The 13,855-nt window shown below is 45.4% G+C and overlaps 1 protein-coding gene and 1 long non-coding RNA gene across 4 annotated transcripts in view; one reads left to right on the top strand and one right to left on the bottom strand.

Annotated features, from left to right (window-relative positions):
* Positions 1-13,855, bottom strand: part of PLCB1 (phospholipase C beta 1) — a 481,134-nt gene that overhangs the window by 172,574 nt on the left and 294,705 nt on the right. For all 3 annotated transcript variants that reach the window (XM_080998939.1, XM_080998940.1, XM_080998941.1), the window contains 2 exons: positions 12,581-12,681; positions 10,112-10,278 (listed from right to left, as the gene is read on the bottom strand). In XM_080998939.1, coding sequence (XP_080855065.1) covers positions 10,112-10,278; positions 12,581-12,681 — 268 coding nt within the window. The remainder of the gene's footprint in view (positions 1-10,111; positions 10,279-12,580; positions 12,682-13,855) is intronic.
* LOC308473774 lies at positions 3,517-5,502 on the top strand. Its single transcript, XR_013984306.1, has 3 exons — positions 3,517-3,572; positions 4,128-4,203; positions 5,233-5,502. It is a non-coding gene; the product is annotated as an uncharacterized lncRNA (long non-coding RNA).

Genomic DNA, 13,855 nt, shown 5'->3' with positions numbered 1-13,855 from the left:
TTAGCTAAAAAGCACATGTTAAGACAGGAATGGGGAAACCTGTGGTCCTCTGGATGTTGTTGGACTTCATATCCCATCAGCCTCAGACAGCATGGATAATGGTCAGAAATTATGGAGAGCCACAGGATCTCCCAATATCCTCTAGTTTTATGCAAATGCTTCCAGTCTCCTGCCTCTCTCCCAATACTTAAGGTAAAGGGACCCCTGACCATTAGGTCCAGTCATGACCAACTCTGGGGTTGCGGCGCTCATCTCGCTTTATTGGCCGAGGGAGCCGGCATACAGAATGTGGCCAGAATGACTAAGCCGCTTCTGGCAAACCAGAGCAGTGCATGGAAACGCCATTTACCTTCCCGCTGGAGCGGTACCTATTTATCTACTTGCACTTTGACGTGCTTTCGAACTGCTAGGTGGGCAGGAGCTGGGACCAAGCAACGGGAGCTCACCCTGTCGCGGGGATTCGAACCACTGACCTTTTGATCAGCAAGTCCTAGGCTCTGTGGTTTAACCCACAGTGCCACCAGCGTCCCAATACTTAGCACCTTGCTAATTGCATTACATGCTCAGGGAAATGTTTATAGACGTCTCTTCAAAGTACCCACTACCTAGTTTGTATTATACTGACCTAATGCAATTTAAATCAAGGTCAAGAATCTCTGGCTCTTGGTCTCAATGCAGCTCTTGATGCCTTTGAATGGAGTCTGTACCTTCCCTTCCTTGATTTAATCCCCTGCACAGCAAGTATCAATTAGGCTTAGGATAAGGTCTTGTTCATAGAAATGGGACTTTTGTTTGATAAGACAAGTTACAACATGGGAGGAGTTACAGCTGGGAAGGGAAGCATTAATCCTTCTTTTCCCATGTGTTGCCACCCCTGATATATCTCTCCCCCCCCCCATATACAGCACTTAAAGGTAAAGGGACCCCTGACTATTAGGTCCAGTCGTGGACGACTCTGAGGTTGCGACGCTCATCTCGCTTTATTGGCCGAGGGAGCCGGCGTACAGCTTCTGGGTCAGATGGCCCGCATGACTAAGCCGCTTCTGGCAAACCAGAGCAGCGCACGGAAACGCCGTTTACCTTCCCACCAGAGTGGTACCTATTTATCTACTTGCACTTTGACGTGTTTTCGAACCACTAGGTGGGCAGGAGCAGGGACCGAGCAATGGGAGCTCCCCCCATCACGGGGATTTGAATCGTCAACCTTTTGATCGACAAGCCCTAGGCTCTGTGGTTTAGACCACAGCACCACCCACGTCCCTTAAGCATTTAGGCTTAGAAAAAGGTTACCAAATGTGTGAATATGTGTGCTGCCTTTTGGGGGGGGGGGGAGGGAAACAGAAAGAGAGAAAGGCAAAGAGAGAGAAAGCAAAAGGGAAAGAAAGAAAATGTGTGGCTTTAGCTCTGTCCATTACCAGCTCCTGTCCTGCTCACGTCTGATATGCAGCTCTCAATAAGGATGCACAAAAGAGGTTACATTTCTTATTTTATTCTCATGGATATTTCCAAGCCATTAAAAAATTATTAGGTAGGTTGGACGTATATCTGCAAAAGCAGTTATGTGTTTTTATCAAGGGAAGAGTTATCCAAGTCATTCTGCTTGCTGGGGTTTCTGGTAATGCTGATCTTAGCAGTAGTGCCCATTATTGACCATTCAGAGGTATGCGTGTGTGCAAAAACACACACACCTGTATAGTTTTGTTTTATGGAAGATGAACACATCATCCCTTTCTTTAAAAGAAAAGGCATTTGAAGATGAAGGGGAAAGTTGCCTTCATTGTGTATGGTTCCCTGTTTAAAGCACATAACTTAAAAAGTGGTGAAGAGCTCTGCTTGCCATTTTTTTAAAAAGATGATGATGATGATGATAATAATAATAATAATAATAATAATAATAATAATAATAATAGAAACAATAGTTCAAGCCCATGTTGAGCAGGAGGATAAACTAAGCTCCAAGGTCCTTCCCAGGTCTAGAGTTTAAAGTGCTCCATCCCCAGAACAGAAACTGACCCTGAAACAGTGAATAAAGACTATTAATCAGAAATCTAGTACCTGCACTCATCAGGAAGCAATACAATGGTCTGTACCTGCACACAGGAAGTAGTTAATTAAAGACACAGGAAACCTCAGTTGTGCTTTGCCTGTCTACATTATGCAGGTTGGGCTGCAATTTACATTTTATTACAGCAAATAAATAAAAATCATATCTGAAAACACAAAGAAGGATAGTGGAACATAATGACACCAGGGACTTTTGCGTCACAGAACCTTCATCCCAGTATATATCATATGAATGGAGAGTTTGTTCCCATCATGGAAAGCTGTAAGGTCTACATATGGCTCCCCAGAAAGCAATCCAACATGAAAACAAGGGATTGCTTATAAGATGGGACTGCCCTCTTAGAAAAGCCTGATCACATCAACTAGCCATTGCAGATGCCAAATCCCTCCCTCTACCTCGCTTTTGTCCTTTTTAGGCCCATGGCTTTGCTGGCTCCGCAGATAAACATCTAGTGAATGTTCTGCGAAGACATTTTCAGCTTCCTTTGCCGTGGGCTCTGCCTCTTGCAAAATGTGCTTCCGTCAGTGCCCTTGTTACCACGAAGAATGACTTATGAGGGATGTGGTTTATGTCAGATGCTATATTTAAAAGTGCACTGTACTATTAAGGTGTCTTCAAAGTGGAAAAGCGGGGCCCTCCCTGCTTTGTACTAGCTCCTGCCTCTATGTTCTCTGTTGCCTAGGAGACAGACCCATCAAGTTGTACGCAGCAGACTTTGACAGGCGCTTCTACACTCTTTAGTAAACATAGATTTAAAACAGTGAGGCCAATCTGTCTAAAAATTGACAGGGGGGAAGATGCTTCTTAAATCAAGGCTGAGAAGTTATGGTTCTGTTTATGTGTGGTGATCCCCTACGTTGGAAGAAGTTTTTGTTTTTAAACAATGCTTGCAGGCTCGGAGGGAAAACACTATTCCTTTCCTCAGTGCACAATAAATTCTACATCTTGTTGTAGATATATATTCAATCATTTCTTTAAAACAAAACACTCCACTATGATTTGAACATGTGATGTCTGAAACAAAATTTCTCTCAAAATATTTTGGGTCACATAACTTATCTGTGGTTTGGTTTTGTTTTTTGAGGGAGGGATTCATGACCGTCCCCTAGATTTGTATTCACCAAAGTCTGGTGAAATTCCAGTGCAGGGCTGCGGAAGGAATCCCAGTAATGGAGACAGCAGTGCTTGCCTCTTTTAAAAAAGAAATAAATCAAGTTTTCGGCATATACAATCAGAATGAAAACCATAAATGTGCCTACGCACTCCCTTTTAGGTGCCAGGGTTTATGCTGGGTGTTGAGAAAGTATACACAGTTTATCTCTGCAATATACAAAATCACAAGGGTGTCATCACTTGGCCATAGACAGGTAGCATTGTGACCCATAGTGTGATGAGCTGCTGGGCTGTTAGGCAGGCAGGTAACCCAGGTGAGGAGATATCTGGAGGATAGAGATGCAGGCACAAGAAATGTGAGGAGCAGAGAACCAGAGGAGGAAAACAGGGTCAGGTGAGCACCCTAGGCAAGCTGCGGAGGTTTGGTGAGATCTGGGAAGGCGGGAGTGTTGGAAAGGTATAAATACATTGTATGTGGGGCTGCCTTTGAAGATGGTTTGGAAACTACAAGTAGTGCAGAATTTGGAGGCCAGATTGCCGACCACTTCAAGATGATCTGAACATATAAAACCAATTCTAGAATACCTACCAATTACTTTCCAGACTCAATTCAAAATGCTAGTTTTGACCTAGGAAGCCTCAGGACCCCAAGACCTCAAGGACCCCCCAATCTTACTGATAACTTCCTTAGGTTACCTTAGGATCTAAGGCAGGCATAGGAAACTCAGGCCTCCAGATGTTTTGGGACTACAACTCCCATCATCTCTAGCTAACAGGGCCAGTGGTCAGGGATGATGGGAGTTGTAGTCCCAAAACATCTGGAGGGCCAAGTTGGCCTATGCCCGATCTAAGGCAATGCAGATTTATCCACGTATCGTCAAATGTGTATTTATTTGCATGCTAGTTTTTGGAAGTGTTTTAACTATGAAATCTATTATAATAATTTTAGCAAAGCAGCCGCCATATGATGAAGAGATATTTGGGGAAGTGGCCACAAAGAAGGGCTACATCTAAGTAGGCACAGGGTGAGTGGCAGCCTCAGTCAGAGGTGACTTCTGCTTTTCTCTTCCATGGCACCACCACCTCTACATGCCATGCCTTCTGTTCCCTTGTGTATCCCTTTGGTCTTTGCCAAAAATGTCCTTCTTTGGGGTTGTAGTGATGTTAGGAAATCTTAGTTAGACAAACTTTGGTCAAGCTGAGGAAAAGCACTGTGGGAGAACCAAAGACCAGAAGAATTATGGGGAATGTGTATTTGTTACTTTAAACCGTAGACTAATTGGCTCTGGAAGTGTGAGTAAGTTATGTCATGCATCTGCAGGAAGGAAACTTTCCCAAGTGATTTGTAGGTTTTGACACCTGGTTATCTAAGGACGCGGGTGGCACTGTGGGTTAAACCACAGAGCCTAGGACTTGCTGATCAGAAGGTCGGCGGTTCGAATCCCCGCAACGGGGTGAGCTCATGTTGCTCGGTCCCTGCTCCTGCCAACCTAGCAGTTCAAAAGCATGTCAAAGTGCAAGTAGATAAATAGGTACCGTTCCAGCGGGAAGGTAAACGGCGTTTCCGTGCGCTGCTCTGGTTCTCCAGAAGCGGCTTTGTCATGCTGGCCACATGACCCGGAAGCTGTACGCCGGCTCCCTTGGCCAATAAAGCGAGATGAGCACCACAACCCCAGAGTCGGTCACGATTGGACCTAATGGTCAGGGGTCCCTTTACCTTTATCTAAGATGCTGTCTTTATGTGAATGGGGCTATCAAACCTTATTACAACAAGGAAGGACAATCTGGTGTGTGTCTGGGAATTAGGAGGAATCCTTTCATCCCAAGTTCTTGAGAACAAATAAGCTTCAGCTGTCACAAGCTGAGTTATCACCCTACTAGGCGACCATTGGTAATTTTTAAATTAATCAGAAGAACTGATTAGTCCTTGGGTCCAATTACACGTGGGTTCTCAAGGATAAAATCGTTTGGAATGGAGCCTGCAAGCGCAGCATCTGCCCTGCTTACCAACATGCTGGCAGTCGCCATTCATATGTGCGTTCTTTGTGATGTAGAATTCCTGTCTGTTATCTTGGAAAGTGGATTCAGCTGAGAACTTTCGAACTATCCTAAGTCTTCTTTTGTTCTCCTTTGTGAGTATGTTTAGCTAGGGATGTTAAACAATGTTTTTATTTTCATGTTTGAACCCTGTAAGAGATGTACCTACTTTTAAGTATGATTAATCTTGTGTTTTTTAAAATAAATCTTGGAAAAGGATTTTTCCTGTTTTGTTCTGTGTGCCTTCTGTGGGGGAAGTCTAAATCCAAAGCCTGACCACTTAGCCGCATACCAGACCTGTTGAATTTCTGCCTGCAATTGTGGACACGGGTGGCGCTGTGGGTTAAACCACAGAGCCTAGGACTTGCCGATCAGAAGGTTGCGGTTCGAATCCTCGCGACGGGGTGAGCTCCCATTGCTCAGTCCCTGCTCCTGCCAACCTAGCAGTTCAAAAGCATGTCAAAGTGCAAGTAGATAAATAGGTACCACTCCGGCGGAAAGATAAACGGCGTTTCTGTGCACTGCTCTGGTTCGCCAGAAGCGGCTTAGTCATGCTGGCCACATGACCCGGAAGCTGTACGCTCGGGCAATAAAGCGAGATGAGCGCCGCAACCCCAGTCACGACTGGACCTAATGGTCAGGGGTCCCCTTACCTTTAATGCAGGGTGGGACAGCCAGTAACACTGAAGAGTAATCTTCTTCCTTGGGTTACTCTCCTGGGCTATCCCCGGACAAGGGAGTGGTGGCAGCATTTACCGTTTTGTTGTGTTTTGTCCTGAAAATAAAGCTTCTGCACACCCCTCCCTTCTAGCCAGGTCCTGCTGGAATTGGAGGACAGGTGAAAGAGGTGGGGGCATGTGCAAGAATGCTACAGGGGTGCTGTCCGTTGCATGCCAAGGCCCCATAACCCCATCGCTCCCTTGGTGATGAATCGCCAGACAAGACAGCAACATATAGTTTGGGTTCAAATGGGCCAGAACGGATTACAGGTGGCAATGGTTTGGCCTAGGCACTGGGTGAAGCTATTTATTCCACTCCAGCCTGATGAAAAGCTGAGGAGAAAGGCTGGGGAAGGCCTCAATTTATTCCCTTGGGAGCAGCCCCAAGCATGCCCATTGGCCACCTGGGACCACTCTCTGAGCAATTCCTGTAACAAAACCTGCCTGCCACTGGCCAATCTGCAGGCAGGCCTGCATTCCTTCTCAGTCAGCCGCCGGATCGCAGGTGTGGCCGTTGCCAGGTTGCAACACCACCTGACCTGTAAAGGTCAGCAGACTTCTCCTAACTCTCCTTCTTCCATCTCTCTTCCCTGGGTCTGCTTTGTTCTCACCTCAAACCTTGGTCTCTGGTGACCATACAGACAAATATGGAAACATTGCATAGACACAAGCTAACCTGGCCAGCTGTGTAGGGAGGTGGCTAGAATCTGAAGTGCATGTTTTTTTGTGTCAGTCCTGGGCATAGGAATCGTGCAGAGAAATGTGAGGAAAGGAAAATGGATTGGTGTAGCGGCGGGTGCCATCACAAAGGCTCTGAAAGTCTTGTGGCAGTATGTATGCACGCACATGCACATAACTGTGTGCAACTGTAGTCTCACCCACATCTACCTGCGACAAGACTGCCTTGTCATAAAATGGAAAATGGTGGCAATGGTTGCACATAGACTGTCTTTTTGAAAACTTTTTTTTAAAAAAGGCAAATTTATGGCAAACAAGCCAGCTGCTTTCTGAATACTCCTGTATACTTCCTTCTTTATATTTCCCAGCTTTATTTTTTGCTAGTTGAGTGCAGATGTGCTGCTGTTTAATTCGCATGCGAGCAATATGAGTGTGAAGGTAGTGCCTTGCATACATTTGTGTCTACACTCAAACTGTGGATTACGTTTGTAAGCGACGGTTCCCAGAAAATAAATAAATCAAGAAGCGGGTCTGGTGGGGGAAATACTGTCCATATTAAATGTGTTATGCAGACCAGACCAGAACTGAGATGCTAGTGGGGCTTCTCTCCAATTGCTGAATGAGAGGCGACAGGATTGTAATTGCTTTTTCTTATTAAATGTATCACTGACGGTTTGCATTTCTCTTATGACTTTCATCTCTGCTTTCTTTAAAAGAAACAAAGAAAAAAGCACTCCAAAAACAACTTGGATGATTTAAGGAAAATTCAATGTATTTAAATAAGAGCTCAAATATAGGGTGTGTGTGTGAAATGGCCATTCAATGTAAGAAAATGTCAGCTTTAGAGAAGAAATCTCTGGAATGTATGCAACTGCACTGCATTGGAGGAACAGAGAGAAGAATCAGTACCCATATGCTCTCCAGATCATTATAAGCATACAAACACCCCACTCTAATGGCCCTACCCCTCAGACAATACTCAGCCCACAACAAGATGTCTGTGATGGAGTGGAGGGAGAGACAAAATCTTGAGGCACTCTGGTCCTAGGTTGTGTATTTCTTGATGGCATCCTGATTCCACAATTCCACTAATATCCGCCCTCCCTTCCCCACAGGTGGGCGGGGTTTGCGGCACCAAGCGAGGCTCACCTGGGCGGGTGCCACCCACCTGCTTGAGCTGGCCTTTGACCCGCCCTCGGCCAGGGAGGACAATGGACGGCCGGCCGGGGGTGGGCCTAAGGCCAAAAGAAAAGAGTCTGACCCCTGAGCTCAAGCCTCTTTTGCTGTTCTTCCTTCTGGGATATATTGCCCATTATGCAAAACTAGACTTGGAGGGACTAGGACATGAATGAGCGAGGGCAGGCATTCTCTCTCTAGAAAAGGCTACAGGTAGTGCATCAGCCAAAATAGGTAAACGCCCTTGGCTGTTACCACCTAATCATCCAGGAGAATCCTCATGTTGCAAGACTGAGGGGTTTTTTGGGGGGGGGTAGTAGTAGTAGTAGTCGTTAACAGATAAACTATGCACAAGTGAATTACAACCATGTAAAAATAGTAACTCTGAAAATGGTCAAAATTCGGTGCATTCAAGGTGGGACAGCAGTAACCACAACTTATCATCTATGGCTTGAATCCAACAATATCTCTCTCAGTCCTCTCTCTGCCCCTTAAATTCCCCCCTCCAAAAAAAGGGATCTGCTCTGGAAGGTTGGGGGTATCAGCAGAGTAAATCTGAAGTGGGCAGATCCAGGGGACATACAGAGATAGGAGAAGAAGTAGAAGTACCATTGCAGAGGCAGAAGCTGTTCCAATCAGAAAAGAACTTGGTTGGATATCTTTTAGGGCTACACTTCCTGTATTGACTCTGAAAGTCAACACACGCACTGTCATTCACACAATGCAGTTGAATATCTATACAGTTCCCAGTATCTGAGAACACATGTGTGAACGGCCCTAAAGAAACTCATTTACATAAGGATATAAAAAAAATGGAATTTCAAATTATTATTGAACAGCCACTTTTATAATTAACTATATTTCTTAACATGATGTTTAATAAATGTCTACCTTTTAAAAGGGATGTGGGTGGCGCTGTGGGTTAAACCACAGGGCCTAGGACATGCCGATCAGAAAGTCGGCGATTCGAATCCCCACGACGGGGTGAGCTCCTGTTGCTCGGTCCCTGCTCCTGCCAACCTAGCAGTTTGAAAGCACCTCAAAGTGCAAGTAGATAAATAGGTACCACTCTGGCGGGAAGGTAAACGGCATTTCCGTGCGCTGCTCTGGTTCGCCAGAAGCGGCTTAGTCATGCTGGCCGCATGACCTGGAAGCTGTACGCTGGCTGCCTCGGCCAATAAAGCGAGATGAGCGCCGCAACCCCAGAGTCGTCCACGACTGGACCTAATGGTCAGAGGTCCCTTTACCTTTTAAAAACACAACAGCATATTTGCATGCATTTTAGCAATTTTACAAAGCTGAATAAAATATGCCCACTTTCTAGTAAATATTTCCCAAAGCCACACATATTTAGCTCTATAATCAACCAATTCTTGATCAAGACAGTCTCAAAGGTTAAGGGCATAAATAACCCCCAGAATCAGCCTACTGAGCGGAATTCAAAGTCACATTATGATGAACCTTCCTTGTGCAAAATCATTTCAGCTTGCCAGACGAGGCAATCCTCCTTCTCCTCCCATTGTTCTCCTTACCCACCCACACCCCCAAGCAGGGGGAACAGAGGGTGGAAATCCCCATTGCACCAGTGAAAATCCTTGTGCAAGGCTTCCGCAGGATTCAACTAATGGGCCCTATGTCACTAACTCCACATTGCAGTATTATTATTATTATTATTATTTGTCCCTTCTAGCTCTCAAATATTGTACTGGTATGACTGTGGAATGCTTGAATGAGGATGAAGCAAGAAGTCTCAATAAATATAACATGGTCTCCAGGCTGTTGCAATGCTTATCTGAACAGAACTGAAGAGTATATCTTGGCCAAAAGCCCAGCTTTGCTAGTAACATCACTAAAGAATTTCCCAAAAGCATCTTTCCCGATTATAACAGAATGCGCATCTATCCATTCTGAAGTCCACTTAGCATAAACACCTTATCAGCACACGAAATGCTGTGCTGCTTCCACCACTGGCATTATCAAGCAGTAAATTATTTTGCTCCGGTTCAGTGTTTTCTTATGGCTTTCATTTTACTTCGCAAATTTCAAATTCAAGTAAATAATTATTGTCCTGGTGATTACGTTTGCACACTCTGAATTATCTACTCTACGAAATGAAGAGCAGCAGGAAAACTAGCCCGCCATCCCTTCACAGAAGTTCCAAAGAAAGTGTTTAAATGTTAACTACGGTACTTCAAGGCTGTCAAATCTTCAGTCATCCAGCCAGAAATATGATTAAATTTGAACCAGTGTGTATCTCTCTGTTGCAATTTGTTCATTGTTTGAAATCTGCAGCAGAATACTGAAGATAATGAAAATGACTGACCTTTCTTAGCCAGACTATTATTGGGTTCATATTTCTCAATCAGTTGCTGAACCTGTTCCTGCTTCAAGGGTGGATAAAGAATTTCATTTAACCGTGGGTCTCGTTGCTTCAAGTTTATAAATTCCATCATCTGGTCAACAGTAAGATACGCTCTGCCTTTGGCACCGCTGTAAAAAATTGAAATGGAAAAGGGAAAAGAAAAGGAAGATTACCAAGTGCATTGTTTTTCCCCACTGCCATTTTGCAATATTCCTCTTGAAATCATCAGGTTTCAGCTAAACACCCATGAAACGTTTTATTTCATTAATATGTTTGCATTAAGAAATCAATAAGTAGATGTACCAACCCCCAACCCCTGCATTAAGATCAGAAGTAAAGCAGAACATAGGCCAAGGGTTAACTTTCATTGCTCTTCTGACTCCAGCCTTAAAGACAGAAGACATGAAGAGAGGTGGGATGAGGGACCACTGTGATGAGCCTTCGCAGTACCAAGGCAGCTGATCTCACAAGTGATTCCCTGCCACCACTTCCCCAATCCACAGCTGTGACTAAAGCAATAGCTGCTTGCTGTGCCCTCCTATTTCACCTGGAAAATAAGCATCCACAAGCCCAAGTGAAGCAGCCCTGGAAAGGGCTGGAGCTGGTTGGCCATGCCTGATGCTTTAATGAAGTACTGAAAGGCCAGTTGTTCTTGAAAGAGCACCAGAAACAGAAGACTCCCACACCCAGTCCGAGAATCTCATCCTGAAAGCCAAATTTACATCTGGCACCAGCACTTGACATACAGCTTGACACTACATGAATCCCTCAATCTAGCACAGTCTTCCAGGCTGATGTTTACTGCTTTATCCAGGTTTATACAAGTTTGCTCAGCTAAATGTGTAGCAAGTGTGGCAGATATTTTACACATAAAGGTAAAGGGACCCATGACCATTAGGTCCAGTCGTGACCGACTCTGGGGTTGCGGCGCTCATCTCGCTTTATTGGCTGAGGGAGCCGGCGTACAGCTTCCGGGTCATGTGGCCAGCATGACTAAGCCGCTTCTGGCGAACCAGAGCAGCACACGGAAATGCCATTTATCTTCCCGCCAGAGCGGTACCTATTTATCTACTTGCACTTTGACGTGCTTTTGAACTGCTGGGTTGGCAGGAGCAGGGACTGAGCAACGGGAGCTCACCCCGTCGCAGGGATTCGAACCGCCGACCCTCTGATCAGCAAGTCCTAGGCTCTGTGGTTTAACCCACAGCGCCACCTGCATCCCTTATTTTGCACATAAATATATGTAAAAAGAGATGCCAATTACAGGCGACACCACTTTTAAAAATATGAGAATTTGGTCATCTATAAGCTCTCTGGCCCTACGGTAAATTGAGCATTTGCTGATATGCAGTGATGCTTCCCCGCTGCTTGGCCAGCATCAACTGGGACAATTTGCCTGAGGACTAAAGTGTCCCCATATTGACATCCATTTCCTCCACTTGACCCTGTCTCTCTCCCTGTGGAGACCTGGTTTGAACAAAGACATTGGATTCTTATCCCATTACACATGACTAAGCCATTTCTCACCTTCTCACCCCTTGCCTTTTCCTGTTAGACCTATTACAGTCGTTAAGAGTCGTCAGCAGGCTCATCTCAGCTATCTGCCAATCTCCCATTCCCACCACCCTTCTGAGTAATACCCCTCCCCACCTTCTCACTATATAGAAGGATCTGGCAACTTCTGTTTCAGTGTATCTGAAGAAGTGTGCTTGCACACGAAAGCTCATACCAAGAACTAACTTAGTTGGTCTTAAAGGTGCTACTGGAAGGATTTTTTTTATTTTGACTATGGCAGACCAACACGGCTACCTATCTGTAACTCTCTCCCTGTGTGTGATTCATGCTAGCAACAGCAGCACATCAGGAGCAAGGCACTCCACAAATCACACAGAACAGCTACCCCCACAGGTTTATGCCTGCAGGCAAAACTCAGATTTGCATTAGGATGATGGAACATCCCAGCAGTGCACATCAGGTCTCTGCATCCCATGGTTAAGTGGTGGGAAGGAAGAGTGCTTTAGAAGTAGTATCAACATGCTGTTGGGAAAAGAAGATTGCAGCTGTCCTGGATTCCACTGAGAGAAAGGGCAGGAAATAAATGGAATAAATAATAACTAACAACAGTAATAACAGCAAGCAGAGGCACTTTTGAATACAAGGACTTTGATAACCTAAAGAAATTCATGGAAGGAAAGTTTCCTTTCTTCTCCTCCCTGCAGCAACTTTCCCAAGCCTCATTGCTCACAAGAGCCCAGGATCCTCCAGAGAGGTGGGCTTGTTGTGGTCTTTGTGTGTGTGTGTGTTTTTGCTCACTGGGCTGGTGTGTGTGCATGATTCTGGGGCTGGCAGAACACGCCCTTTGCCACTGGGAGCAAAAATAAACAATAAATGAGCAGAAAACAAAATGCGAAGGTTTCTGTAATTCCTTACAGCTCTTGGAAGATGTGGTCGATTTCAGGTCGAGGGCAAAAGTTGCTCAGAAATTCTCTGTATATTTCGGGAGTGAAGTCGTCTTGAGGAATTGACTCATTCTGCAAAGGGTAATTCAAATAAAATAGGTAAAACTGAGTTGCTCAGACTGAATGACACCATCACTAGGTCTTTACATCAGTACAACACCAGAGAAGGTACTAATGACCCCTGACAATTTTGCCTGCTAGTACACTTTTCCAGTGCTTCATTCAGTGTTTGCATATGTGGGCAGAGCTACTCCATATCCTACTTCTATGCAAACGGTCCCTTTACCCATTCCTTCCCAACTTCTACATATCACCCATCTTCTACCCCATGAAAAAACTGTACTTGCAGCAATCACAATATTTCGATTGACTTGCCTAAGATCCAGGACAAAGCGCCACCTTTCGGAAATCTCCCCCAGACATCAATTTCGCCTTTGAAATCCTGGTAATGTCCAGGAAAATCTGGATGTATTATATTTAACACTCAATTTCTCTGCTTCAAGTGGCATCATTTGACGTAAGTGTGTATATGATTTGTTCTTAGCTCTGTTTTATCTTTGTCAACCTTGGGGGTATTCAAACATCTAATTCTTGCTTGGTTATGGAAAGTGACTAGAAAACCACTCAGGAATCCTGAAGGAGAAAGGGCATGACCACTGTGACCTCATGATGATACTGCCTCCCTGAAGGACAGAGGCTGGCCACTGTGACCTCATGATAATGCTGCCTCCCTGAAGGAAAGAGAGGCTGGCCACTGTGACCTCATGATGATGCTTCATCCCTGAATGAGAGAGGCTGGCCACTGTGACCTCATGATGATGCAGCCTCCCTGAAGGAGAGAGGTTGGCCATTGTGACCTCATGATGATGCAGCCTCCCTGAAGGAGAGAGGCTGGCCACTGTGACCTCATGTTGATGCTGCCTCCCTGAAGGAAAGAGAGGCTGGCCACTGTGACCTCATGATGATGCTGCCTCCCTGAAGGAGAAAGGCTGGCCACTGTGACCTCATGATGATGCAGCCTCCCTGAAGGAGAGAGGCTGGCCACTGTGACCTCATGATGATGCTTCATCCCTGAATGAGAGAGGCTGGCCATTGTGACCTCATGATGATGCAGCCTCCCTGAAGGAGAGAGGCTGGCCACTGTGACCTCATGATGATGCAGCCTCCCTGAAGGAGAGAGGTTGGCCATTGTGACCTCATGATGATGCAGCCTCCCTGAAGGAGAGAGGCTGGCCACTGTGACCTC

This window comes from Podarcis pityusensis (assembly GCF_964106645.2).
Source record: "Podarcis pityusensis genome assembly, chromosome: 3".
NCBI classification, from domain to species: domain Eukaryota; kingdom Metazoa; phylum Chordata; class Lepidosauria; order Squamata; family Lacertidae; genus Podarcis; species Podarcis pityusensis.
This window is presented reverse-complemented; position numbering and strand designations above follow the sequence as displayed.